General features: G+C 43.1%; 1 protein-coding gene across 1 annotated transcript in view; it reads right to left on the bottom strand.

Annotated features, from left to right (window-relative positions):
* Positions 1 to 25375, bottom strand: part of adcy5 (adenylate cyclase 5) — a 416408-nt gene that overhangs the window by 196264 nt on the left and 194769 nt on the right. Inside the window, exon 4 of the mRNA XM_073046122.1 lies at positions 15159 to 15280. Within this exon, the coding sequence (XP_072902223.1) occupies positions 15159 to 15280 (122 nt within the window). The remainder of the gene's footprint in view (positions 1 to 15158; positions 15281 to 25375) is intronic.

The following is a 25375-nucleotide window of genomic DNA, read 5'->3' as shown; positions in this document are numbered from 1 at the left end:
GTGACCTGGTTCAATCCTGACCTCGGGCACTGTCCATGAGAAGTTTGTACATTCTCTGCCAGCATGTGGGTTTCCCCCCAGGTGTTCAGATTTCCATAAGATATAGGAGCAGAATAGGCCATTTGGCACTTCAAGCCTACTCTGCCATTTGATAATGTCTGATTTATTATCCCTCTCAACACAATTTACCTGCCTTCTCCTCCAACCTTAGACCCCACCCTCTTGCTAATCATGAAGCTTTCAACTCTGCTTTAAGTGACTTGGCCCCCACTGCCAAATTCATGTGGGTTGCTGGGTTAACTGACTATACTGCACAGTTAAGTGGTAGAAATAGAGCAGGGGTCACAGCAAGCTGATGGGAGTGTGGGCAGAATCCAAAAAAAGATGGAATTAATGTGCGATTAATGTAGATACATTGCTGATGATCAGCATAGACTTGGGCAGCTGAAGGCTCTGTATCTCCTAAGACTCTATGACCATGACCAGAGTGTCCCTCAGACACTATTAGGTCAAACCAACCCTCACCAATAGGAACTTTTAGGAGCTAATCCCAACAGGAGGTATAAAATTCTAAGTGAGAAAGACTGGGAAGATGCTGAGAGATGATTTCTCCCAACTTGGAGTTTGGAATAAGGGACATTGTCTCAGAAGAGGTGAATCAACTACTCTGGATTGAGATGAAGTGGAATTTCTTCCCTCAAGTCCTTTGGAAAGGCTACGTAAGAGATTGCAAATGCTTGAATCGCAAAAAAAGTCATAATCAGAATCTCACAGGGACATGTTGTGAAATTTGTTATGCAGCAGCATTATATTGCTACACATAATAAAGCTGCAAACTACAGTAAGGAGTATTTTTCTTAAAGTTAAATTAAATAAGTAGCGCAGAATGAGAAAAAAATAGTAGTAGTGTTCACATAGGTTCAATGTTCAATCAGAAAGCTGTGTGCCTTCAGACTCCTGTACCTCCTTCCTGATGGAAGCAATGCGAAGAGGGCATGTCCTGGGTGATAGGGGCCAAAATGATGGGTGCTGCCCCTTTTGGGCATTAATCATTGAAAATGTACTGGATGCTGGTGAGGCTAGTGATTATGATGGAGCTGTGGAAAGGAACAAGCATCAGGAGATGGAAAAGGACAGTGAACACTTCAGATTGAGAACTTTCATGTTGATGGAGTTCTTTGGAATTCTCTGTTCAATTAATTCAGCGATTTTGGTAGAATTATGGACACAAAAGGGATTTGCTGTATGCTGTACGTGGTTTCAGTGCATGACCTGCCTCCCACACAGAAAACCATGCTGACTATTCCTGATCAGGCCTTGACAAAGCAAGTGATGGTAGATCTTGTCCCTCAGAATTCCCTCCGGTAACTTCCCTAAAAGTGAAGATAGGCTCATGGGCCTGTAGCTTCCTGGCCTGTCCTTGTTGCTCTTCTGGAACAACAGGACATTAGCACCATCCAGTCTCTGGGAACTTCACAAGTGGATACTGATAAAGTAAGTATCTCAAAAAGTGCTTCTGTGATTTCTTTCCTGTTAATACTTTACTATTAAGGTAACTAAAGAACCTCTTGGGATTACTTTTAACCTTGCCTGCCAAAATCCATCTCAAACCATTTTTATGCTTTCCTGATTTCCCCCTCGACCCTGCTCTTAAACTTCTCACATTCGTTAAGGGACTCATTAATACGCAGCTGCCTAAAAGTGATTTGCACTTCATTCCTTCTCCTGACCAGAGCCCCGATAGACACAAGAGATTCTCTGGTCATTTCTCCTCTCTTCTTCCATTCCACATTCTCCCACCCCTTCTTTTTTCCTCATGTCCTTCCCCTGCATCTGGTTCTCCTCCTCCTTCCCTTTCTTCCACAGCCCACTGTCCTCTCCTTCTTCAGCCCTTTAACTCTGCTCATTCCCCTCCCAACTTCTTCTTACTTCATCCCCCGCCCACCCATCTTCCTCCTCACCTGGACTAACCTATCACCTGCCAGTTTGTACTTCTTGCCCTCCCTACCGTCTTATTCTGGATTCTATTGCTCTTCCTTTCCAGGGTTGATAGAGTCAGAATGAAACACTGTTCATTCCCCTCCGCTGCCTGACTTACTGAGTTCCTCCATCATTTTGTGCATGTTGAACAGAGTCATAGTGTTAACATACAGAGAAAGGGCAGTGCAGGTAGAGAATAAGTGGCAAGGTCATAATGAGATAGATTGTGAGGTCAAGAGCTCGCCTTTCTCACATGGTCTGTTCAAGAATCTTATAGTCTCTAAAATCCATGCAACTTCAGCCCACCATACCCATGCTGATAATAAATACACTAATGCCACTTAGCAGCTCTTGACCCATAGCATAAGATGCCTTTCATTCATTAGTTTAACTGTGAAGTTAGATTATAGCCTAGCCTTTCTACTCTGAGTCATTTTGGAAAGCTAGTTTGATTCATTTATCCAGCATTAGAGCAGAATGGGTCATTTGGCCCATTGGGTATATGCCATTTCATCATGGCTGATCTATTTTGCCCCTCACTCCCATTAGAAACATAGAAAACCTACAGCACAATACAGGCCCTTAGGCCCACAAAGTTGTGCTGAACATGTCCCTACTTTAGAAATTACGAGGCTTACCCATAGCCTTCTATTTTTCTAAGCTCCATGTACCTATCTAAAATTCTCTTAAAAGACCCTATCGTATCCGAGGCGGATACGTTGCCGTTGCCGGCAGCCTATTCCACGCACTCACTATTCTTTGCGTAAAAAACTTATCCCTAACATCTCCTCTGTACCTACTCCCAAGCACCTTAAACCTGTGCCCTCTTGTGGCAGCCATTTCAGTCCTGGGAAAAAGCCTCTGACTATCCACACGATCAATGCCTCTCATCATCGCCAGAGGCTCAGCAATCTCCTCCCTTGCCTCCCACAGTAGCCTGGGGTACATCTCATCCGGTCCTGGCGACTTATCCAACTTCATGCTTCATATTCTTCTGCATTCTCCCTGTAACCTTAGATGCTCTTACTAGTCAAGAACCTATTAACTTCCACTTTAAGTATACTAAGTGACTCACCTTCCACAGCCATCTGTGGCAACAAATTCCAGATTCACAACGCTCTGGCGAAAGAAATCCCTTCATATTTCTGTCCGAAACAGATGCCTTTCTATTCTGAGGCTATGCCCTCTGATCCTAGACTCTCACACTATTGGAAATATCTTCTTCGTCCACTCTATCTAGACCTTTACAGCCACAACATTGACCGCAATGAACGAATCACTTTGGAGGGTAGTTGGCAGTTAAGAATTGACAACATTACTCTTGATGTAGATTCACATTCAACCGTAGGTAACCTCACTCACCTTGACACTGAACTTCTGGACCCACTTTCAAGCACTTGAAACTCATGTTCCCTGGATCAATTATTTACAAACTTTTTTTTGCACAATGGTCATTTGTCAGACTTTGTGTGTACTTTTTCACTGATTATATTGTATTTCTATGTTCAACCATGAATGCCCACAGGAAAATGAATCTCAGGGTGACATATATGTACTTTAATAATAAATTTACTTCGAACGTTGAAACTTTGAACATTTGATCTTTGATTGAATAAAAAAACACCAATCTCCTTCTGCAAGGAATGCTAATAAATCAGCTTTTGCAAGATTTCTGATTTTATAGTCCCACTTGTATTCTGACAATGTACTTAAAATGTCTCCCAAATGTCACTAAACTACCACGGGTGGCAGAGTAGTGTAGCAGTTAGTGTACCGCTGTTGTATCACAGCAACCCATGATCAGTTCCCGATGCTGTCTGCTGGGAGTTTGTATGTTCCCCCCATGATTGTGGTGGTTTCCTGAGTGCTCCGGTTTCCTCCCAATATTCACAGACATATGGGTTAATAGGTTAGCTAGTCTCATGGGTCCAAATAGGTGGTGTGGACTCGATGAGCCAGAAGGGCCTTTTACTGAGCTGTATCTCTAAATAAGATTCTGTACTTATCCCCCTGTTCGTCTTGCTTTATACTTATGACTGTGAGGCTAAGCACAGCTCCAACGCCATATTTAAGCTTGCTGATGACACCACTGTTATTGGCCAAATCAAAGGTGGTGATGGAACATCATATAGGAAGAATATCTGGCTAAATGTTGTCACAACAACAAAATCTGACTCAATGTGAGCAAGACCAAGGAGCTGATATTGACTTCAGGAGAAGGAAACTGGAAGTCCGTGAGCCAGTCCTCATCGGCTGGCGGATCAGAGGTGGAGAGTGTCAGCAATTTAAAATTACTTTACGAAGAAGGCACGGCAGAGTCTCTGCGAAGATTCAGCAAGTTATCTAAAGCTTTGTCATACTTCTTGTCCATACTGGGCCAGCCACCACCACTGGGCTATAAACGTGCAGGAGCAGCGTGTGGTTAAGTGCCTTGCTCAAGGACACACACGCCACCTCGGCTGAGGCTCGAACGAATGACCTTCAGATCACCAGCCCAAAGCCTTAACCACTTGCCCACGCGCCAACATGTGTTGTATAAGACACTGGTGAGCCTTAATTTGGAGTTGTGTGTGTAGCAAAGATGTAAATAAGTTTGAAAGAGAACAGCAAAAATTTACAAGGATGTTGTCAGGCTGGAGGTCCTGAGTTATAAGGAAAGATTGGATAGGTTAGTACTTTATGCCTTGGAATGTTTGAGAAGATTGAGAGGAGATTTGATAGAGATATACAAAATCATGAGGGGTATAGATAGAGTAAATGCAAGCAGGCTTTTTCCACTGAGTTTGGTTGGGACTACATCCAGAGGTCATGGAGTAAGCATGAAAGGTGAAAAGTTTAAGGGGGACTTGAGGGGAAGCTTTCTCACTCATAGGGTTGCAAGAGTGTGGAACGAGCCACCAGCACTGGTGGTACATTTAAGTTCAATTTCAATGTTTAAGAGAAGTTTGGATAGGCACATGGATGACCAGTGCAAGTCAATGGAACCCTGCCGTTTAAACGGTTCAGCATGGACTGTAGGCCAAAAGGCCTATTACTGTATTTTACTGTTCTATGACTCTAAGACTCTGAGATACGTTGATTGGTTGCAACATGGCGAGGTGTGGAAACACAAATGGCCTTGAACAGAAGAACCTACAAAAAGTTATGGTCCAGTCCATCTTGGGTAAAGCTCTCCCCACCACTGAGTGCATCTACATGGAGCGCTGTCACAGCAAAGCAGAATCCATCATCAAGGACCCCCACCATCTAGGACTTGCTCTCGTCTCGCTGATGAAGTCAAGAAGGTGGTACAGGAGTCTCAGGACCTACACCACCAGGCTCAGGAACAGTTATTACCCCTCAACCAGCGGTTCTTGAACCAGAGGGGTAACTTCACTCAATTTCACTCGTCCCATCACTGAACTGTTCCCACAACGTACAGTATGGGCTCACTCTCAAGGACTCTTCATCCCATGTTTGACATTTATTGCTTATATATTATTAATGTTTCTTCTTTTTCTTTTGGTACTTGCACAGTTTATTGTCTTTTGCACATCAGTTGCCCACAGGAAAATGAATCTCTGGATTGTATATGGTGACATATACATACTTTGATAATAAATTTATCTTGAACTTGAAAAGTAAACAATAAAATTCATTTAACTTTCCAGCTGCTGAACTTCCTTCACTGGAACAGAGAGATTTAGTGCTATATGGACCAAACACTGGCAAATAGGACCAGTTTGGTGGACAGCATAGTGAGATGGGCCGTTCTGTAATTCCTCCTCTGTCAGAATGAAGCCAAACTCAGACTGAAAGAGCAAAAACATATTCCGTCTGGGCAGCCTACAACTTGATGCTATGAACATCAATTTCTCTAACTTCCAGTAATTTTCTCCCCACCGATTTTCTCTCTACATTCTACATTCTCTACTCTGGTATCCCTCTCACCCATTTTCTACTGCTCCCACCCTTCCTGCCCTTTCTTCCATAGCCCAATGTCCTCTTCAGCTCTTTACCTCTTCCAGCTTTCCTTCGCACCTCCTTACCTCACCCATCCACCTTCCCCTTCACCCGGCTTCACCCTCACCTTCCAGCTTGTACTCCTTCCCCTCCCCCACCTTCTGTAGCCTCTTGGGTTCCTGTGGGTTAGAAATGTCCTATGGGGATATGATACATCCCGTCCGGGTGGCACAGTAGAGTGGTGGTTAGCGTAACTCTTTACAGCACCAGCGATCCAAGTTCAATTCCCACTACTGTCTGTTCCAAAGAGGTACGGGTAATAGGTTGTGGTCAGGCTACATTGGCGTCAGAAACACGGTGACACTTGTGGGCTGCCTTCAGCGCATCCTCAAAATGCGCTGATCATTGACGCAAACGATGCATTTCACTGTATGATTCAATGGTTCAATGTACATGTGACAAGTAAAGATCATCTTTAAAAAAGGATACTTTCCACAGTGCATCTGTAACTTAACAATTACATCACCGTAGTCTCGAGTGATCTAATTTCTGGATATTCCAGTTAACAGGAACAAGAGACTTTCATCCAGCCCAGTGGGCATGGAAAAGACACTGGGAGTGGAGAGCTTGAACAATTAAGGACCGATTTATAAAATTAGGAGGAGCAGAGATCAGCTGGGAGGTCACAATCTTTTCCCCAGCGTAGGAGAGTCAAAAATTAGCATACAGGCAAAAGAAAAAAATTATAACAGGGCCCGAGGAGGAACTTTTTCCACAAGATGGTGGTTATAAATGGAATGAGTGGCTTTAGGAAGTGGTAGAGGTGGACAGTAGGCAGGAGGCACAGAAGCCTGAACCAGCATGTTCAAGAACTGCTACTTCCCTTCAACCATTTGGTTCTTGAACCAACCGATTAAAGCTGGTTCAAGGTTGCTCCTTTATTATGCAGCACTGACTACTTTGCACTACAAGTGCCCTTTCCTTGTTCTCCTTTTTTGTATTATTTTGTAAAACTGATCTTTCAGGTACGTCTTTCTTGTGAATGCTATGTGCCTATGATGCTGCAAGTATGTATTTCATTGCATCTGTGCATACTTGTGCATATAGAGTCATAACACACTACAGCACACAAACAGGCCATTCATCCCATCTAGTCCATGCTGAACTATCGTTCTGCCTCGTCCCACTGACCTGCACCCGAACTACAGCCCTCCATACCCCACCCATCCATGGACCCATTCAAATTTCTATTAAATGCCACTCTATTGTTAGCAAATATCACTTCACTCTTTAAGGGAGGAAGGCAAAAGAAAGGAAATTATAAATAAGAGAAAATCTGCAGATGTTGGAAATCCAAGCAATACACACAAAATGCTGGAGAAACTCAACAAGCAGGCAGCATCTGTGGTAAAAAGTACAGTCGACTTTTCAGGCAGAGACCCTTTGACAGGACTAGAGGATAAAAATGAGTAGAAGATTTAAAAGGTGGGGAAGGCGAGAGAGAAACACAAGGTGACAGGTGAAACCTGGAGGGGGAGGGATGAAATAAAGAGCTGGGAAGTTGATTGGTGAAAGAGATGCAGGACTGAAGAAGGGAGGAATCTGATAGCAGAGTTCGGAAGACCATGGAAGAAAGAACAGGGTGGAGGAGCACCAGAGCGAGGTGATGGGCAGGCAAGGAGATAAGGTGAGAGAGGGAAAAAGGGTATGGGGACGGTGAAAGTTGTTGTGGGGGGGGGGGGGGGGGTGGCCTTATCAGAAGTTCGAGAAATCGGTGTTCATGCCGACAGGTTGGGTGTTACCCAGACATAATACAAGGTGTTGTTCCTCCAACCTGAGCGTGGCCTCATTGCAGCAGTACAGGAGGCCATGGATTAACGTGCCAGAATGGGAAGTGGAATTAATATGGGTGGCCACTGGGGGACTGTTTGGTGTCTTGAATGGTAGTGAGGGAGGAGGTGTAGCGGCAGGTATGCCATTTGTTCTACTTGCAAGGATAAGCGCCAGGAGGGAGATCAGTGCGGAGGCATGACTTGACAAGGGAGCCACATGGGGAGCGATGCCTGCAGAAAGCAGAAAATGGGGGAGGGAGGGAAAGAAAGATGTATTTGGTGGTGGGATCCCATTAGAGAGGGCAGAAGTTGTAGAGAATTATGTGAAGACAAGGGGAATCCTATTCCTGATGGGGTGGTGGGAGGAAGGGTAAGAGCAAATGTGTGTGAAATGGTTAGAGATGTGGTTGAGGGCAGCGCTGATGGTGGAGGAAGGGATGCCCCTTTCTTTTTAAAAGGAGGACATCTCCTTCCTTCTAGAATGAAAAACTTCATCCTGAGAGCAGATACAGCAGAGATGGAGTAGTTGAGAGAAAGCGATGATGTTTTTACAAGTAACGGGGTATGAAGAGGTATAGTCCAAGTAGTTGTGAGAGTCTGTGGGTTTATAATAGACATCAGTTGATAACCAATCAAGACGTACAAAAAAGCTGGATGAACTCAGCAGGTCAGGCAGCATCCGTTGATAGGAGCAGTCGAAGGGTCTGATGAAGGGTCTCGACCCGAAACGTCGTTGAAACAGGTTTAAGGTGCTGTGGAGTAGGTACAGAGGAGATGTCAGGGGTAAGCTTTTTACTCAGAGAGTGATGAGTGCGTGGAATGGGCTGCTGGCAACGGTGGTGGAGGTGGATACAATAGGGTCTCTTAAGAGGCTTTTAGATAGGTACATGGAACTTAGTAAAATGGAGGGCAATAGGTAAGGCTAGTAATTTCTAAGGGACATGTTCGGCACAACTTTGTGGGCCTAAGGGCCTGTATTGTGCTGCAGGTTTTCTATGTTTCTATAAAAACAAGGAGATAATGTGAATCTTTATAAGACACTAGCCAGGCCATACTTGAAGTATTGTCAACAGTTTTGGGCCCTACATCTCAGAAAGGATGTGTTGTCATTGGAGAGAGTCCAGAAGAGGTTCACGAGGATGATTCTGTGAATGAAGGGGTTAATATATGAGGAGTGTTTGGCAGTTTTGGACCTGTACTCACTAGAGTTTAGAAGAATGCATGTGATCTCATTGATACCTACTGAATGTTGAAAGGGCTAGACAAGGTGGATGTGAAGAGGATGTTTCCCTTGGTGGGGGTATCCAGAACCACAGGGCACAACCTCAAAATTGAGGGACTACCTTTTAGAACAGAGGTAAGAAGGAATTTTTTTAGCCAAAGAGTAGTGAATCTGTAGAATGCTCTGCCACAGACTGCAGTGGAGCCCAAGTCAGTGCATATATTCAATGTGGAAGTTGATTGTTTCCTGATCAGCCAGGGCATCAAATGATATGGTGAGATGGCAAATGTATGGGGTTGAGTTGGATACAGGATCAGCCATGATGATGGCAGAGCTGATTCAATAGCTGAATGGCCTAGTTCTGCTCTTATGTGTTATGCTCTCACCACCCTCTGAGTGAAGAAGTTCCCCCTTACGTTCCCCGTAAATATTCACCTTTCACCCTCAACCCATGACCTCTAATTCTAGTCTCACCCAACCTCAGATGAAAAAGCCAGCCTGCAAATATCCTATCTATGTTTCTCATTATTTTGTATACCTCTTACAAAACTCCCACCTTCCTTCATTTTCCTATGTTCTAGGGAATAAAACCCTACAGCTCAGGTTCTCAAGTTTTGGTGACATTTTTTCAACACTCTTTCAATCTTATTGATACCTTTCCTAGGTGTATTTGACCAGAACTGCACACAATACTGTAAATTGGGGTCTAGAAGGAAATAGATCAGCCATGGAAAGGTGGAGCAGACTCACTAGGCAATTGTCCTAATTCTGCTCCTATATCTTATGGTCCTAAATTAGGCCAATGTCTTATAAAAAACTTCACCCCAACAGACAGCATACTTACAGCACAATCGCTTACATATTGGTACATTGGTTTATTATTGTCACATGTACTCTTGCCCAGATTAAATTCTTAATTCTAGCTTTTTACACATTTTAATTTCTATGACTCCTTCAGAGCTGCCCAAAGAAATTCCTACCCCAAATCTCTTGGATGTTCTCCAATTAAAGGTCTACCATATTGCAAGAATGTGGCAAGTACAGATGCGGCTGATCGATGGTCAGTGAATTGACCGGGCCTCCTACCTTGGAGGTGCTCTCTTTTGGGTGTAGGCTTTTGAATGCACATGTATTTTGCCTCGGTGGGCGAGGTTCCTGGCTCCCACACTGTAAATTGATCAGCGTGTACCATTACCAACATGACTTAGTAAAAACATTTAATCATACTATTCCATTGTCATGCCTGCCCTGTGGATATGTAAGAATAACCTTCAAACCCTCTTTGATCATCTGCCTGTCCCATCTACCAGGTACAGTGAAAAGATTGCCTTGTATATCTTTCATAAAGATCAATGCATTAGCAGTAAGCCAACACCACAGCCCCTTGTCACTGTGCCTTTCATTCTAGTGGTACGTTTGGTGCATCGTGTAAATGTGATTCTATGACAGGAAAGTGCCAAAAAAAAACATGTTTCTGAAGCAGAATTAGAATCAGGTTTAATATCACTGACAATTGTATGTCATGAAGTTTGTTGTTTTGTGGCAGCAGTACAATGCAACACAAAATAAATCACTATATCTTATAGACTTATATAACCTATAAATATAGACAGATATAGATAGAAAGGTAGACAGATACAAACACATACTGTACGTAGCTAATTGGTGCATAAATATTTGCCTAGGGTAAACCTACATAAAACTTAGTGGTGGGAGTCACTTTTATGTGCTTATTGTCAATTCATAATTTTCTACAACAAAGCATTAACTCTAATTAAAACATAAAGTTTTATTTACAAGGCTGCATCTTTAAGACTATACACATGCTGAGACTCCAGGTCTTGCTGGTGACTGAATGCTGGTCAGTGACAATGTTATACTGCTGAGAAGCAGACACAACAGATGACTCTAGATTCCAGTAGCACCACAGTAACCAACACAGAGTGAACAGCATGCTGCATGATTACTCCCCAAATCTTGTATGAAACTCTACAGAGTACATGGTCGCTGTTCTCAGTCGCTTATCAAACAACTCCTCATCCCATGAATCAATCTACTGAATCGACAGTGGTGTTGGAAGGTTTGAATTTTCTCTATTTCTGCATAAATATGACACAAAATGTGACCAGATTTTCACATGTCCCAAAACTAGACAAAGAGAACCAATTACATAAATAACACAGCAAACATTATACCTTTTCAGTTAGTTATTGAGAAAAATGATCCAATATTACATGTATTTGTTGGAAAACATATATGACCCTCTGGGGTAATGCCTTCTACAAAAGCTATTTGGAGTCAGGTGTTCCAATAAATGAGATGAAATTGGAGGTGTGGGCTGTAGACGTGTCCTGCCCTACAAAAAAGACACACAAAGTCAGGTTACTGACTGAGCATGTTCTACTCAAGCTAAACAGCAAAAGACCTGCAGACATCTCTACAAATTGCTAAAGTCTCTGTTCATGTGTCTACTATAAGAAACATATTGAACAAGAATAGTGTTCAGGGAGGAAACCACTGCTCTCCAAACAAAACATTGCTGCATGTCTCAAGTATGCAAAAGATCATCTGGATGTTCTACAACGCTTCTGGGACAATGTTCTGTGGACAGGTGAGACAAAAGTTGAACTTTCTCACAGAAACACACATTGCTATGTTTGGAGGGAAAAGGGCACTGCATACCAACACCAAAACTTCATCCCAACTGTGAAGCATGGTGGAAGGAACATGATGGTTTGGGGCTGCTTTGCTGCCTCAAGGCCTGGACAGCTTGCAATTATTGAGGGAACAATGAATTCAAAACTGGATCAAGACATTTTACAGGAGAATGTCTGGGTAGCAGTTTGTCACCTGAAGCTTAACAGAAGTTGGATAATGCAACAAGACAATGATCTAAAAGAGTAAATCAACAATGGAATAGCTTAAAAAGAAAAATTGTGTTTTGGAATGGCCAAGTTAAAGTCCTGACCTTAATCCTATAGAACCGTTGTGGAAGGGCCTGAAGCAAGCAGTTCATGCAAGGAAGCCCACCAACATCCCAGAGTTGAAGCCGTTTTGTAAGGAAAAATAGCCTAAAATTCCTCCAAGCTGATGCGCAGGACTGATCAATTTAATTATTTAATTAATCTCTGCTCTAAGGAGAACTACCTCAGTCCTCCGGTCTCCGCATGTGGTGTTACTTTAAAACAAGCCAGAACCACTGAGACAACAAGCCAGGAGAGTAACACTATCAAATAACAAAGTTCCAAAGTCAAAACATGCACTTTTAGTCCTTCATTGCCAAAACCAGCATAGACAATGGTTAACACGAGGAAATCTGCAGATGCTGGAAATTCAAACAACACACACAAAATGCTGGTGGAATACAGCAGGCCAGGCAGCATCTATATGTGTGCTTCTCCTTATAGATGCTGCCTGGCCTGCTGTGTTCCACCAGCATTTTGTGTGTGTTGATAGACAAATGGTTGTACATAGCGATAAATTAATGAAACCAAATTAGCAATACAGTCGGCCCTCCTTATCCGCGAATTCTGCATGCGCTAATTCAACCAACCGTGAATCGCGAAAACCCGGAAGTGCTCTCCAGTACATGTTGTTCGAGCATGTGCAGACTTTTTTCTTCTCATTATTCCCTAAACAATGCAGTATAACAACCATTTTACGTAGCATTTACATTGTATTAGGTATTATAAGTAATCTAGAGATGATTTGAAGTATACGGGAGGATGTGCGTGGGTTATCGTGGATCGGGATCGAAAAAAATCGGAAGTTCTCTTACTAGGTAAGTCAGAACAGATACATCCGGTATTTTTTAGCGTCAGTTAGTCAAACGTTTGTCTTAGTATATAGTATATATTTTACCTTTCTATGCATATAAAACGCTTAAGAACGTACGTTTCAGTGTCGGGCTCAGGAACGGAAGTTCTCGGGACTCGGGACAGATCGCTATGGAGTGCGCTCTCCACCATGCCGGGTGGATGTGGAGGAACAAAAACCCAAAACCCAATAATTAAACCACTGCGTTGCTTAGTAATAATTGTAGCTTTCATCGGAGCAGAGCCTTTCTCACTTTATCCTTTAAAATTGTTCTGATTGTTGACCGGTATAGCCTAACGCTTTTCCAATGACCAATGGCTTTATTTTTAATCATGTTCGTGATTATTTTCGCGAACAGAAACACTGCGGATTCAGATCTCTACCGCCGGGTCCTAATGTCCACCGCACTGAGACAGTCTGGGGTTCTGCTGGGTCCTAAGGTCCGGCGCATTGAGACGGGTTGAATAAGGGACCTGAGCATCCGCGAATTCTGGTATCCACGGGGGGTCCCAGAACCAATCCCCCGCAGATAAGGAGGGCCTGGCTTGTGGTCTATCAGCAAAATTAGCATTCTATACACATTTAAGTGAAGTAACAAAGTTAGCATTCCAATAACGACTCAATTAGCAGTCTAATAAAATTCCAATAAAGAGTCAACAGAATTAGCTTTACTAATAGCATGTTTAAGCATACTAATATCAGTCAACATAAAGATTATCATTCTCCATGGCTTCCCCCTCTCAACTAGACTAAACGAAATGAGAATGCGTTACTAGACTTACTTGTTTCTACCACGCCCAAGCCACTTGACAAATAGATACAAACTCCAAACAGACAGAACATAGATACATGGTTCGTACACCCCATCTAACCTGAAGCTATTCAGGTAAAATCTCCCAAGCCTGTTCCAAGGCCTCGGCACGACCCTGTTCCAAGGCCTTGACATAACACTGGATGGACATAGTAACAGAGGTTTAAACAACGATTTATTATCATAACTACTTCTTTACCTGTATGTATAATCTATATTTTCATTTATATTTATCATTATTATTGTTATGAGCAGAGAGACAACATCTGCCGGAAGTAAATTCCTTGTATGTGCATAGGTACTTGGCGATTAAAGTCTGATTCTGATTCTGATTCTGATTACTCTACATAGGTGGTCATAGTCTTATTTTAATAACTGACAATATTGGAAATATTCATGAACTATAGAAAAACAGTTAATATTTTGACCTGAAATATTAACTCTCTCTCCCCATTGTCTGACCAGCATTTTGTTTTATTTCAGATTTCCAGCATTTGCAATAATTATCATATCTACTATACAAAATCATGAATATAGACAGAGTAAATACAAGCAGGCTTTTTCCACTGACTGGGTGAGACTAGAACTAGAGGAGTAAGGATGTGAGGTGAAATATTTAAGGGAACCTGAGGGGGAATGTCTTCGATCAGAGAGTGGTGGAGAGTGGAACAAGCTGACTGTGGTTGATGTGGGTTCATTTGCAACACCTAAAGGAAATTTGGACAGATATACAGATGGGGGAGATATGAAGGGCTGTTGTCTGGGTGCAGATCGATGGGACGAGGCAGATTAATAGTTCAGCATGGACTAGATGGGCTGAAGGGCCTGTTTCCGTGCTGGAGTTTTCTACGACTATGAACTAATTACCACCTTCGAGGACTGTGGTCTATGATTCCCATTCCTCCAAATTTGCAGCATTTGGTCATATTGTATCCCCTCATTTTACACAATAAGTTACACCAATTCACCCTTCTCTGTATTGAATTTCACTGAATACACCTTCCAGTAAACTTTCACCTCTCTTCACTGTTTAACATTTACAGCGGCTACCAAATTTGCAAACACACTCAAATTCAGGTCACTAGCAGAGAGCAAAGACAACAGAGGTCCTCATACTGATCCTGAGGACACAATTATAATCCTGTACAAAATCCAACTCTTCACCAATATCGAAAATCAAACAAAAACTGCAAATGTAGAAAATCTGCATCAAATCAAAAATAGCTGGGAACGCTCAGCAAGACAGGCAGCATCCACGGAAAGAGAAATAGTCAGAGTGCCTGGTCTCAAATTCCATTTCTTCTATCCACCCCTCCACAACTAAAACTGTGAGGGTCCTGCACCTGAAACCTTAACTCCTTCTCTTTCTCTCTCTCTATCGATGCTGTCCAATTTGCTGAGTTTTTTTCAACACTTTGGGTTTTCATGCTCTTCAGACTACAGCCAGGATTATATTACAGTACGTTATAACTCTTCCGATAAAGTGTGGTGCTTCAGATAACTCAACATACAGTGAGGATGGTGAAGTATCTGCAACCAGGCTGGTGCCAAATACCTGACATTGTCGTGCTTCTGTATATAAATCTTGTGAAACATCATGACCTCCTGCTTTGCGTTAATGTCAGCCTTCATTTCCATGGCAACGTGGCGTGGGAGCACAGACAACAGGAGACGTTCCTGTGGTTTGGGTGAGAGAAGAGCAGTGACAGTGGTTAGATGGGCTACAGAGGTGAGTGAAAAAGTTCACTCCAACATTCACCTTCAAGCTCACAGAACACAGTACAATACAGTATAGGCCCTTCGTCCACAATGTTGTGCTGACCTTTTTACCTACTCCAAGATCAATCTAACCCTACCCATAAGACACAGAAGAACTAGACCACCTAGCCCATCAAGTCTGCTCCACTATTCAATCATGAGTGATTTATTTTCCTCATAATATACCCATTCTCTTGCCTTCTCCCAGTTACCTTCATTGCCCTTACTAATCACCCTCCGCTTTAAATATACCCAGTGACTTAGACTCCACAGCCGTCTATGGCAATGAATTCCACAGATTCACCACCCTCTGGTTAAAGAAAGTCCTCCTCACCTCTGTTCTAAGGGATGTCCTTCTATTCTGAGGCTGTATCCTCTGGTTCTAAACTCTCCCACTTCCTTCCCACCTAGCCCTCCATTTTTCTTTCATCCAATGCCTATCTTGGTGTCTCTTAAATGCCCCTAATGTACAAAACCCATTTCCAAAAAGTTGGGATATTTTCCAAAATGCAATAAAAACAAAAACCTGTGATATGTTAATTCACGTGAACCTTTATTTAGCTGACAAAAGTACAAAGAAAAGATTTTCAAAAGTTTTACTGACCAACTTAATTGTATTTTGTAAATATACACAAATTTAGAATTTGATGGCTGCAACACACTCAACAAAAGTTGGGACAGAGTTAAAATAAGATTGAAAAGTGCACAGAATATTCAAGTAACACCGGTTTGGAAGACTCCACATTAAGCAGGCTAATTGGTAGCAGGTGAGGTATCATGACTGGGTATAAAAGTAGCGTCCATCAAAGGCTCAGTCTTTGCAAGCAAGGATGGGTCGTGGCTCACCCCTTTGTGCCAAAATTCATGAGAGAATTGTTAGTCAGTTCAAAAGGAACATTTCCCAATGCAAGATTGCAGAGAATTTAGGTCTTTCAACATCTACAGTACATAATATTGTGAAAAGATTCAGAGAATTCAGAGACATCTCAGTGTGTAAAGGGCAAGGTCGGAAACCACTGTTGAATACGCGTGATCTTCGAGCCCTCAGGCAGCACTACCATAGAAACCGTCATGCTACTGTGACAATTATAGCCACCTGGGCTCGGGAGTACTTCGGAAAACCATTGTCACTTAACACAGTCCATCGCTGCATCCAGAAATGCAACTTGAAACTGTATTACGCAAGGAGGAAGCCATACATCAACTCTATGCAGAAACGCCAGCGAGTTCTCTGGGCCTGAGCTCATCTCAGATGGACCGAAAGACTGTGGAACCGTGTGCTGTGGTCAGATGAGTCCACATTTCAGCTAGTTTTTGGAAAAAACGGGCGTCGAGTTCTCCGTGCCAAAGATGAAAACGACCATCCTGATTGTTATCAGCGAAAGGTGCAAAAGCCAGCATCTATGATGGTATGGGGGTGCATCAGTGCCCACGGCATGGGTGAGATGCATGTATGTGAAGGTACCATTGACAATGAGGTGTATATTAGGATTTTAGAGAGACGTATGTTGCCGTCAAGGCGACGTCTCTTCCCAGGACGTCCGTGCTTATTTCAGCAGGACAATGCCAGACCACATTCTGCACGGGTTACAACAGCGTGGCTTTGTAGACACAGAGTGTGTGTGCTTGACTGGCCTGCTGCCAGTCCAGATCTATCTCCTATTGAAAATGTATGGCGCATCATGAAGAGGAGAATCAGACAACGGAGACCACGGACTGTTGAGCAGCTGAAGTCTTATATCAAGCAAGAATGGACAAAATTTCCAGTTGCAAATCTACTACAATTAGTATCCTCAGTTCCAAAACGACTAAAAACTGTTATTAAAAGGAAAGGTGATGTAATACAATGGTAAACATGCCTCTGTCCCAACTTTTGTCGAGTGTGTTGCAGCCATCAAATTCTAAATTTGTGTATATTTACAAACCCCATTTCCAGAAAAGTTGGGATATTTTCCGAAATGCAATAAAAACAAAAATCTGTGATATGTTAATTCACACGAACCTTTATTTAACTGACAAAAGTACAAAGAAAAGATTTTCAATAGTTTTACTGACCAACTTAATTATATTTTGTAAAAATACAGCTGCTCAGCTGCTCAACAGTCCGTGGTCTCCGTTGTCTGATTCTCCTCTTCATGATGCGCCATACATTTTCAATAGGAGATAGATCTGGACTGGCAGCAGGCCAGTCAAGCACACGCACTCTGTGTCTACAAAGCCACGCTGTTGTAGCCCATGCAGAATGTGGTCTGGCATTGTCCTGCTGAAATAAGCATGGATGTCCCGGGAAGAGACGTCGCCTTGACGGCAACATACGTCTCTCTAAAATCCTAATATACGCCTCAGAGTCAATGGTACCTTCACATACATGCAACTCACCCATGCCGTGGGCACTGATGCACCCCCATACCATCACAGATGCTGGCTTTTGCACCTTTCGCTGACAACAATCAGGATGGTTGTTTTCAACTTTGGCACGAAGAACTTGATGCCCGTTTTTTCCGAAAACTAGCTGAAATGTGGACTCATCTGACCACAGCACACGGTTCCACAGTCTTTCGGTCCATCTGAGATGAGCTCAGGCCCAGAGAACTCGCTGGCGTTTTTGCATAGAGTTGATGTATGGCTTCCTCCTTGCGTAATACAGTTTCAAGTTGCATTTCTAGATGCAGTGACAGACTGTGTTAAGTGACAATGGTTTTCCAAAGTACTCCCGAGCCCAGGTGGCTATAATTGTCACAGTAGCATGACGGTTTCTTAGGCGGTGGCGCCTGAGGGCTCGAAGATCACGCACATTCAACAGTGGTTTCCCGCCTTGCCCTTTACGCACTGAGATGTCTCTGAATTCTCTGAATCTTTTCACAATATTATGTACTGTAGATGTTGAAAGACCTAAATTCGCTGCAATCTTGCGTTGGGAAATGTTCCTTTTGAACTGACTAACAATTCTCTCACGAATTCTGGCACAAAGGGGTGAGCCTTTGATGGACGCTACTTTTATACCCAGTCATGATACCTCACCTGCTACCAATTAGCCTGCTTAATGTGGAGTCTTCCAAACCGGTGTTACTTGAATATTCTGTGCACTTTTCAATCTTATTTTAACTCTGTCCTAACTTTTGTTGAGTGTGTTGCAGCCATCAAATTCTAAATTTGTGTATATTTACAAAATACAATTAAGTTGGTCAGTAAAACTTTTGAAAATCTTTTCTTTGTACTTTTGTCAGCTAAATAAGGGTTCACGTGAATTAACATATCACAGGTTTTTGTTTTTATTGCATTTTGGAAAATATCCCAACTTTTCTGGAAATGGGGTTTGTATATCTGCCTGAACTACCACTCCCAGTACTACTGTGTGTAAAAATCCTACCTCTGACATCCTCCCCTACACATTCCTCAAATCACTTCTCATATTACCCAGGGGAAAAGATTCTGGCCGTCAACTCTATCAATGCCTCCTGTCATCTTATGAGCCTCTATCAAGTCATTTCTCATTCTCCTTCACCCCAAAGAGAAAAGCCCTAGTTCGCTCAACCCATCCTCTGGAACCAGTTGTCCACCGCATTGACAGGACACAGAGAGCCTGGTTATAAATGGAATATAGAACAGAACAGCACAGCACCATCCCTTTGGATCTGGAAACAGTCAGATGTCCTCTCCCTGCAGATGCTGCCTGACCTGCCCAGTACTTCCAGCATTTTTGGTTTTACTTCAGACTTCGAACATTTGCAAAATTTTGTATTTACTTTTAAATTGTACTTAATTGGCATTAAAATGGGGTCATGCAAGACGTGTCCAGATCAAAGAAGTGGGCAAAAAAAGCTGCTTCGGGAAAGCACTAAAGACTATTAAAACAAAAACTTCACTCTACCTTAAAAGATCTTATGTTAATCTGATCAACCATTCTAATTAACCCCCAACTCCCCTCTATCTATTACCCCATCACTGCAATACACTGTAAACACTTTAAACTATTTTTATAAAGCTGTTTACATTGTAAATACATAGTGGTATGTATGTATATTTTATTCTATATTCATACATTAACCTCCCGCTTTATTGTTTATATAATTCTTTATTTGATATTTGTTGAATGTTGCACCAATATACCACAGTAAATACTGATTAAATGTATGTGGTGAATAAAATCAATGAAATATGTTTTATAAATGTAATTTCCTTCTCTGTTTTTTATTTCTGTCCCTAGAATAGATTATAGGCCCTTCGGCCCATCAAGTGTATGCTGACCATTAATCACCATCTATGTTAATCTTACAGTAATCCCTTTTTATTCTTCCCAAATTAACTTTAAAATCCATTCCCTCTCCAGATTCTACCACACACCGACAGAATGGGTGCAATTTAAACCAGTCAATTAACATACCAGCTTGCATATCTTGGGGAGTGGGGGGGGTGAAAAACAGAGCACCTCGGGGGGACCCACACAGTCACAGGAAGAACCTACAAAAAAGCCTTTATTGAGGCAGCGGGGAGATGGGAGGGTGGAAAAGGGGTTTGCTTTGTTCTGTTTCTGTTGCTAATTGTGATGTTCTGCTGAACACAGTGGACAAACTATAATGGCGCCAGAATGCATGTTGACACTTGCAGTCTGTGCCCAACACATCCTTGGCTGCAGGATGTAGAACATTATAGTACAGTAGAGGCCCTTTGGTCCACAATGTTGTGCCCAAATTTGCCATTGCCTTGCCTCTGGCTATCCACTCTAATGTGCTCTTATCATCTTGTTCATCTGTATCAAATCACCTCTCATTCTCCTTTGCTCTACACAGAAAGGCTTGCTCAAACAATCTTCATAAAACATACCCTCTAATCTAGGCATAATCCTGGTAAATCTCCTCTACACTCTCTCTGAAATTTACACATCCTTCCTATAATGAAGCAACTAGAACTGAACACAATATTCCAAGTGTGGTCTGACCAGGGTTAAACGATGTTTGACTATTGTTACGTACCCCGTAACTGGGTCACTTACCAGCAAAGATAGAGAGGTCTGTTGAAGTCTGATGGTACTATTTTTAACAGTATTTATTGATAGAAATACACAAAAATAATATCAATGCAAACACACAGATAATATATGTCATCAATACTAAATCTAAAAGTGCAGGCATAATAATAATCAATAAGGAATAAGCTGTATCATTGTCTAGGGGATAATGTATTGTCCGATGGAAATATAAAAGTCCGTTCAGTTCATACAGGCTGCAGCCATTGGGGACCCCGTGTGTCAATTGTTGGAGAGAGAGAGAGACGGGTTAAAACTTGCCCATTCTGTTTATGATGTCAATCCTTCAAGAGTCGTTGAGAGTTGAGTTCCCCGTTGTTAGCTAAAAACCGTTTCTCCGTGGCAAAGGTCACCGATTCCGGGCAAATGGAAGCGGACGCACGTGGCCTTCCACCGGCTTTCGCTATTACGGGATCGCTAGCGTTTCTTCTGGTGCGTCTGAGGGGCTGTTCCCACAGACCCTCTTTTTATCCTGACTCACAGGGTCTCAGGTGTCAATCAGGTTGGGGATGATGCAATCCCTCCACCAACTTCCTCCTTGGTTCATTGCCTGGGGCTTTGATTGCATCGTCCAGGATGCAATACACAAGTCCGTCTCCAAGAGACAATAGCCAGTATCAATGGGTCCGCCTTTCGGAGGCCAGGACACATTCTAACCCTTTTGTGGATTCTGCATGTCTTTCTCTCATTTCCTGTGTCTCCTGAATTGACTCAATAGTGATCTTGCGATTCTCACAAAGGAGGGGGCTACCCCCGCACCCTTCGGCCCCTCAGAGCTGTGGTACATTCATAACACCCCCTTTCTTCAAAGCGTTTTCACCAGCGGTGAAAACGAAGTAGTACAGAGTCTTACAGGATTTTAGAATCTAACACAATACAAAAGCTTTTCTTTTACAGAGTAATACAGTTATACATTCAATTCAGTATCTAGATGGTTACCGATTACAATTGTCACTTCCTTTAATATCTTAACATCTTGTACCCTACTAAAGTCTTGTAGCATCAGACTCCAATTGAATAACCACCTATTTTTAGGTCTTATTTTTCTTTAGCCAACAAAACTAAAGAGTTGTGATCTTAGCTTACGGGTATACTGCAACAGTCCATGCAAATACCAATCGTTATGTTGCTTTCAACTTAACAGGCAGGCTTCCATGGGGTTTGTCTTTTATTATTCACAGGCTTTGTCCAAATCCCTTAAAACCGGTTTCTGCTATTTAAAAATGGCGTCCCCATTAACCCTCGTCTCTTTTCTGGTTAGTTCCCACGTGGGGAGCTCGGGTAACCTGGCAAAATAGGTTTTTGCCGGCTTCTTTCATAGGAGTTATTTTATCAACGCTGTGTCCCAAACTTAGACCATCTTCTGAATTTCCACCCAATTCTTTAATTTTACGCAAGTTGCTAGCTTTCTCTTCAGGACCCTTCAGGCTATTAGTTTTCAGTTTGAACTCTTTGTTCAAGCAGCATTTCAAATTCTGCCTTTTCACACCACACTCTGGAATAACAATAGCATGGGGGGCCCCGTCATCTTCCAACTCAACCTGTAAGTGATCCGCAGGTTTTTAATTTTTTTCATTCGATTTGGGAACTACATATTTCCCGTTTTCTTCAATGATAACATTCATCTCCCCATGTTTGATCTCCGCATTAACTTTTAACACCCCTTCGAGCACAAACACCTGGGAACTCTCACTTCCCACTATTACCAAGGTTAACCCTTTCTACACTGAACCAAGTCTATCTAACCCACAAGGACTGCATTCCTTTTCAACTGAATCAAATACCTCAGACTTTTTCTGAGCTCCATTACTAGGTTCAGTACCACGTGCATCCACATCTTGGACACACTCAAACGGGACATTTGCCTCTTCCAGGCTTTCAATACCCGTACCCGGTCCAAATTCTAAATTCCCTTGATTCTCCCAGCTGCTCTCTGGGCAACTCCCTTCCAGAGAAAATTCAACCCCGCGGGCTGCAACAACCTCATCTGCCAACCCAGCAGACTTCTTCAAGGTAAGGGCATCCTTTTCATCTAGGACTGCCCTCATTTCATTATCGGGAACACCTTTAGAATTTTCAACTTCTTCAAACAGTTCTGCCAAACCAAACAGATCATCCATGTCCACCTCTGGACCTTTTAACAGCTTTACCTGTTTCTCATCTCCATTTCGTGCCTCTAGCACTTCATTCCTCGCTAAGGGAAGGTCTATCTCCTCTCACTTACTCTCTTTCACTTTACTACCCTCTGTTTTACAACCCTCCAAACCCTCGTGGTGCAGAGTCGGTAAAAATGTCTCGGCCAAATCGATACTGGCCAGATTTAAACTGCTCTCGTTCTCAGCTGTCTCTCTCGACATGCTGCCAGTGACCGCGCATGCGGGATAGATCTTGGAATCTAGGGGCGGAGCCTCAACACTCACAGGCTGTTTTGTCAGCGTCATTGCCGACCAAACCTTACCACCGGCTAAATCGTTACCCAGAAGGACGTCCGCGTCAGTTCTCGGGAATTCTGATCGCACCCCCATTTCAACTGGTCCAGAGACTAGCTCACAATTCATAATGATCTTATGCAAGGGCACCATTTCCGTCCCTTTTCATATTCCTTTCACAGCTACCATTCCCATCTTGCGACCAAAATCTAGTACCTTACTGTTGATCAATGATAGTTCCGCCCCCGTGTCTCTCCAGATCCGTACTGGAACTGGGGTGCCTCCCTCCCTCACAGACACGGTTCCGTTTGACATACAAGTCTCAGACCCTTCTCGTACTCGGTCTACCCGGGGCTCTCTTGTCGATTTACTGATTACCACGGCACATCCGATAGGGACTGCTGCTTTCCCTTTTCCTGTCTCTTTCCTCGGAGCAAAGCACCTAGATGCAATATGCCCCCCTTTCCACAATTAAAACAGGTCAAGCCCGGAAATCTCTGGCCGTCTTGCCTTTCCCCCTCAATCTTACCACTAGCTCCCGGCGGGACCTCTGCCTCAGCCGGCGGGCTTTCTCGATCGTTTCCACGGTCTCTCTGGAACTTTTATTTGAGGAAGACTTTGTCTTGTGGGTTAGGGCATATTCATCTGCGAACCTAGCAAATTCTGAGATGGATTTATTCGGCTTCTCATTCAAATACATCCGGATATCCTCCGAAACACAACCTTTAAATTCCTCAATCAGAATTAACTCCCTGAGACGCCAATAATCCTCATCCACTATTTCTGCGGTGCACCAACGGTCCAAGAGCACACCCTTCTCATAGGCAAACTCGGTATACGTCTGATTCCACCCTTTCTTTAAATTTCTGAACTTTTGTCTATACCCTTCAGGTACTAGCTCATAACTCCGGAGAATGGCCGCCTTTACTTTGTCATAACTCTCCTCCTCTTCCTCCTCCATGGACAACGCTGTATATGCCCGCTATGCCTTCCCTTTTAACACACTTTGTAACAACACCACCCACTGTTCTCTGGATCACTTCTGATTCACTGCCACCTTTTCAAAAAGCAAGAAATAACTATCAACATCCGTCTCCTCGAACGGAGGTACTAACCTCAACTCCCAACTAACATTAAACCGCTCCTCTTGGTCTGACCCCTGAACTCGTTGCTCTTGCCTTAACTTCTCCATCTCCAAGTCATGTTTCCTCTGTTTCCCTGCCTCCCTCTCCTTCTTGGCCCTTTCCTTCTCTTTTCAGCTGCTTCCAGCTGTTTTAACTGAATTTCGTGCTCTCTTTGTTTCTCAGCTCTTTCCTGCTCCCGTTTCACCTCTAACTCCTTTAGCTGGAGCGCGTGCTCCCTTTCTCTCTCGGCCCTTTCTTTCTCTCTCTCTCTCTCTCTCGGCTCTTTCTTTCTCCTTCTCAGCTGCTTCCAGCTGCTTTAACTTAATCGCATGTTCCAACCTTAATTTCTCCAACTCTAACTGAGCCGTCCCACTAGCTGGTACCTTTTCAGGGATATTTTCCAATACCTCAGCTATAAACACATTCTTCTCAATATAATACTGAGTTATGGCCCTTCGCACCTCCCGCTTTTTCATTGACAACCTCACCTCTGCGAGGTTTAACCCCTTTGCCAAATTTATCAAGTCTGATTTGGTGGCTGCCTCTAGCACCTCCAGAGTTGGGTTTTCTATAAATTCACCCACGTCCATCTTTGCTGGTTTCCCGTCTGGCTACCCGCGTAACCAGATCCAAGTTTGGACTTACAAGCCCGATTCACTGGCTCCCCAATTTGGTATCAAATCTCGAGACGAGAACCCCAATTGTTACGTACCCCGTAACTGGGTCACTTACCAGCAAAGATAGAGAGGTCCGGTGAAGTCTGATGGTACTATTTTTAACAGTATTTATTGATAGAAATACACAAAAATAATATCAATGCAAACACAGAGATAATATACGTCATCAATACTAAATCTAAAAGCGTGGGTATAATAATAATCAATAAGGAATAAACTGTATCGTTGTCTAGGGGATAATGTATTGTCTGATGGAAATATAAAAGTCCGTTCAGTTCATACAGGCTGCAGCCGTTGGGGACCCCGTGTGGCAATTGTTGGAGAGAGAGAGAGACGGGTTAAAACTTGCCCATTCTGTTTATGATGTCAATCCTTCAAGAGTCGTTGAGAGTTGAGTTCCCCGTTGTTAGCTAAAAACCGTTTCTCCGTGGCAAAGGTCACCGATTCCGGGCAAATGGAAGCGGATGCACGTGGCCTTCCACCGGCTTTCGCTATTACGGGATCGCTAGCGTTTCTTCTGGTGCGTCTGAGGGGCTGTTCCCACAGACCCTCTTTTTATCCTGACTCACAGGGTCTCAGGTGTCAATCAGGTTGGGGATGATGCAATCCCTCCACCAACTTCCTCCTTGGTTCATTGCCTGGGGCTTTGATTGCATCGTCCAGGATGCAATACACAAGTCCGTCTCCAAGAGACAAAAGCCGGTATCAATGGGTCCGCCTTTCGGAGGCCAGGACACATTCTAACCCTTTTGTGGATT

This window comes from Hemitrygon akajei, chromosome 5, assembly GCF_048418815.1.
Source record: "Hemitrygon akajei chromosome 5, sHemAka1.3, whole genome shotgun sequence".
Lineage (NCBI taxonomy): Eukaryota > Metazoa > Chordata > Chondrichthyes > Myliobatiformes > Dasyatidae > Hemitrygon > Hemitrygon akajei.
This window is presented reverse-complemented; position numbering and strand designations above follow the sequence as displayed.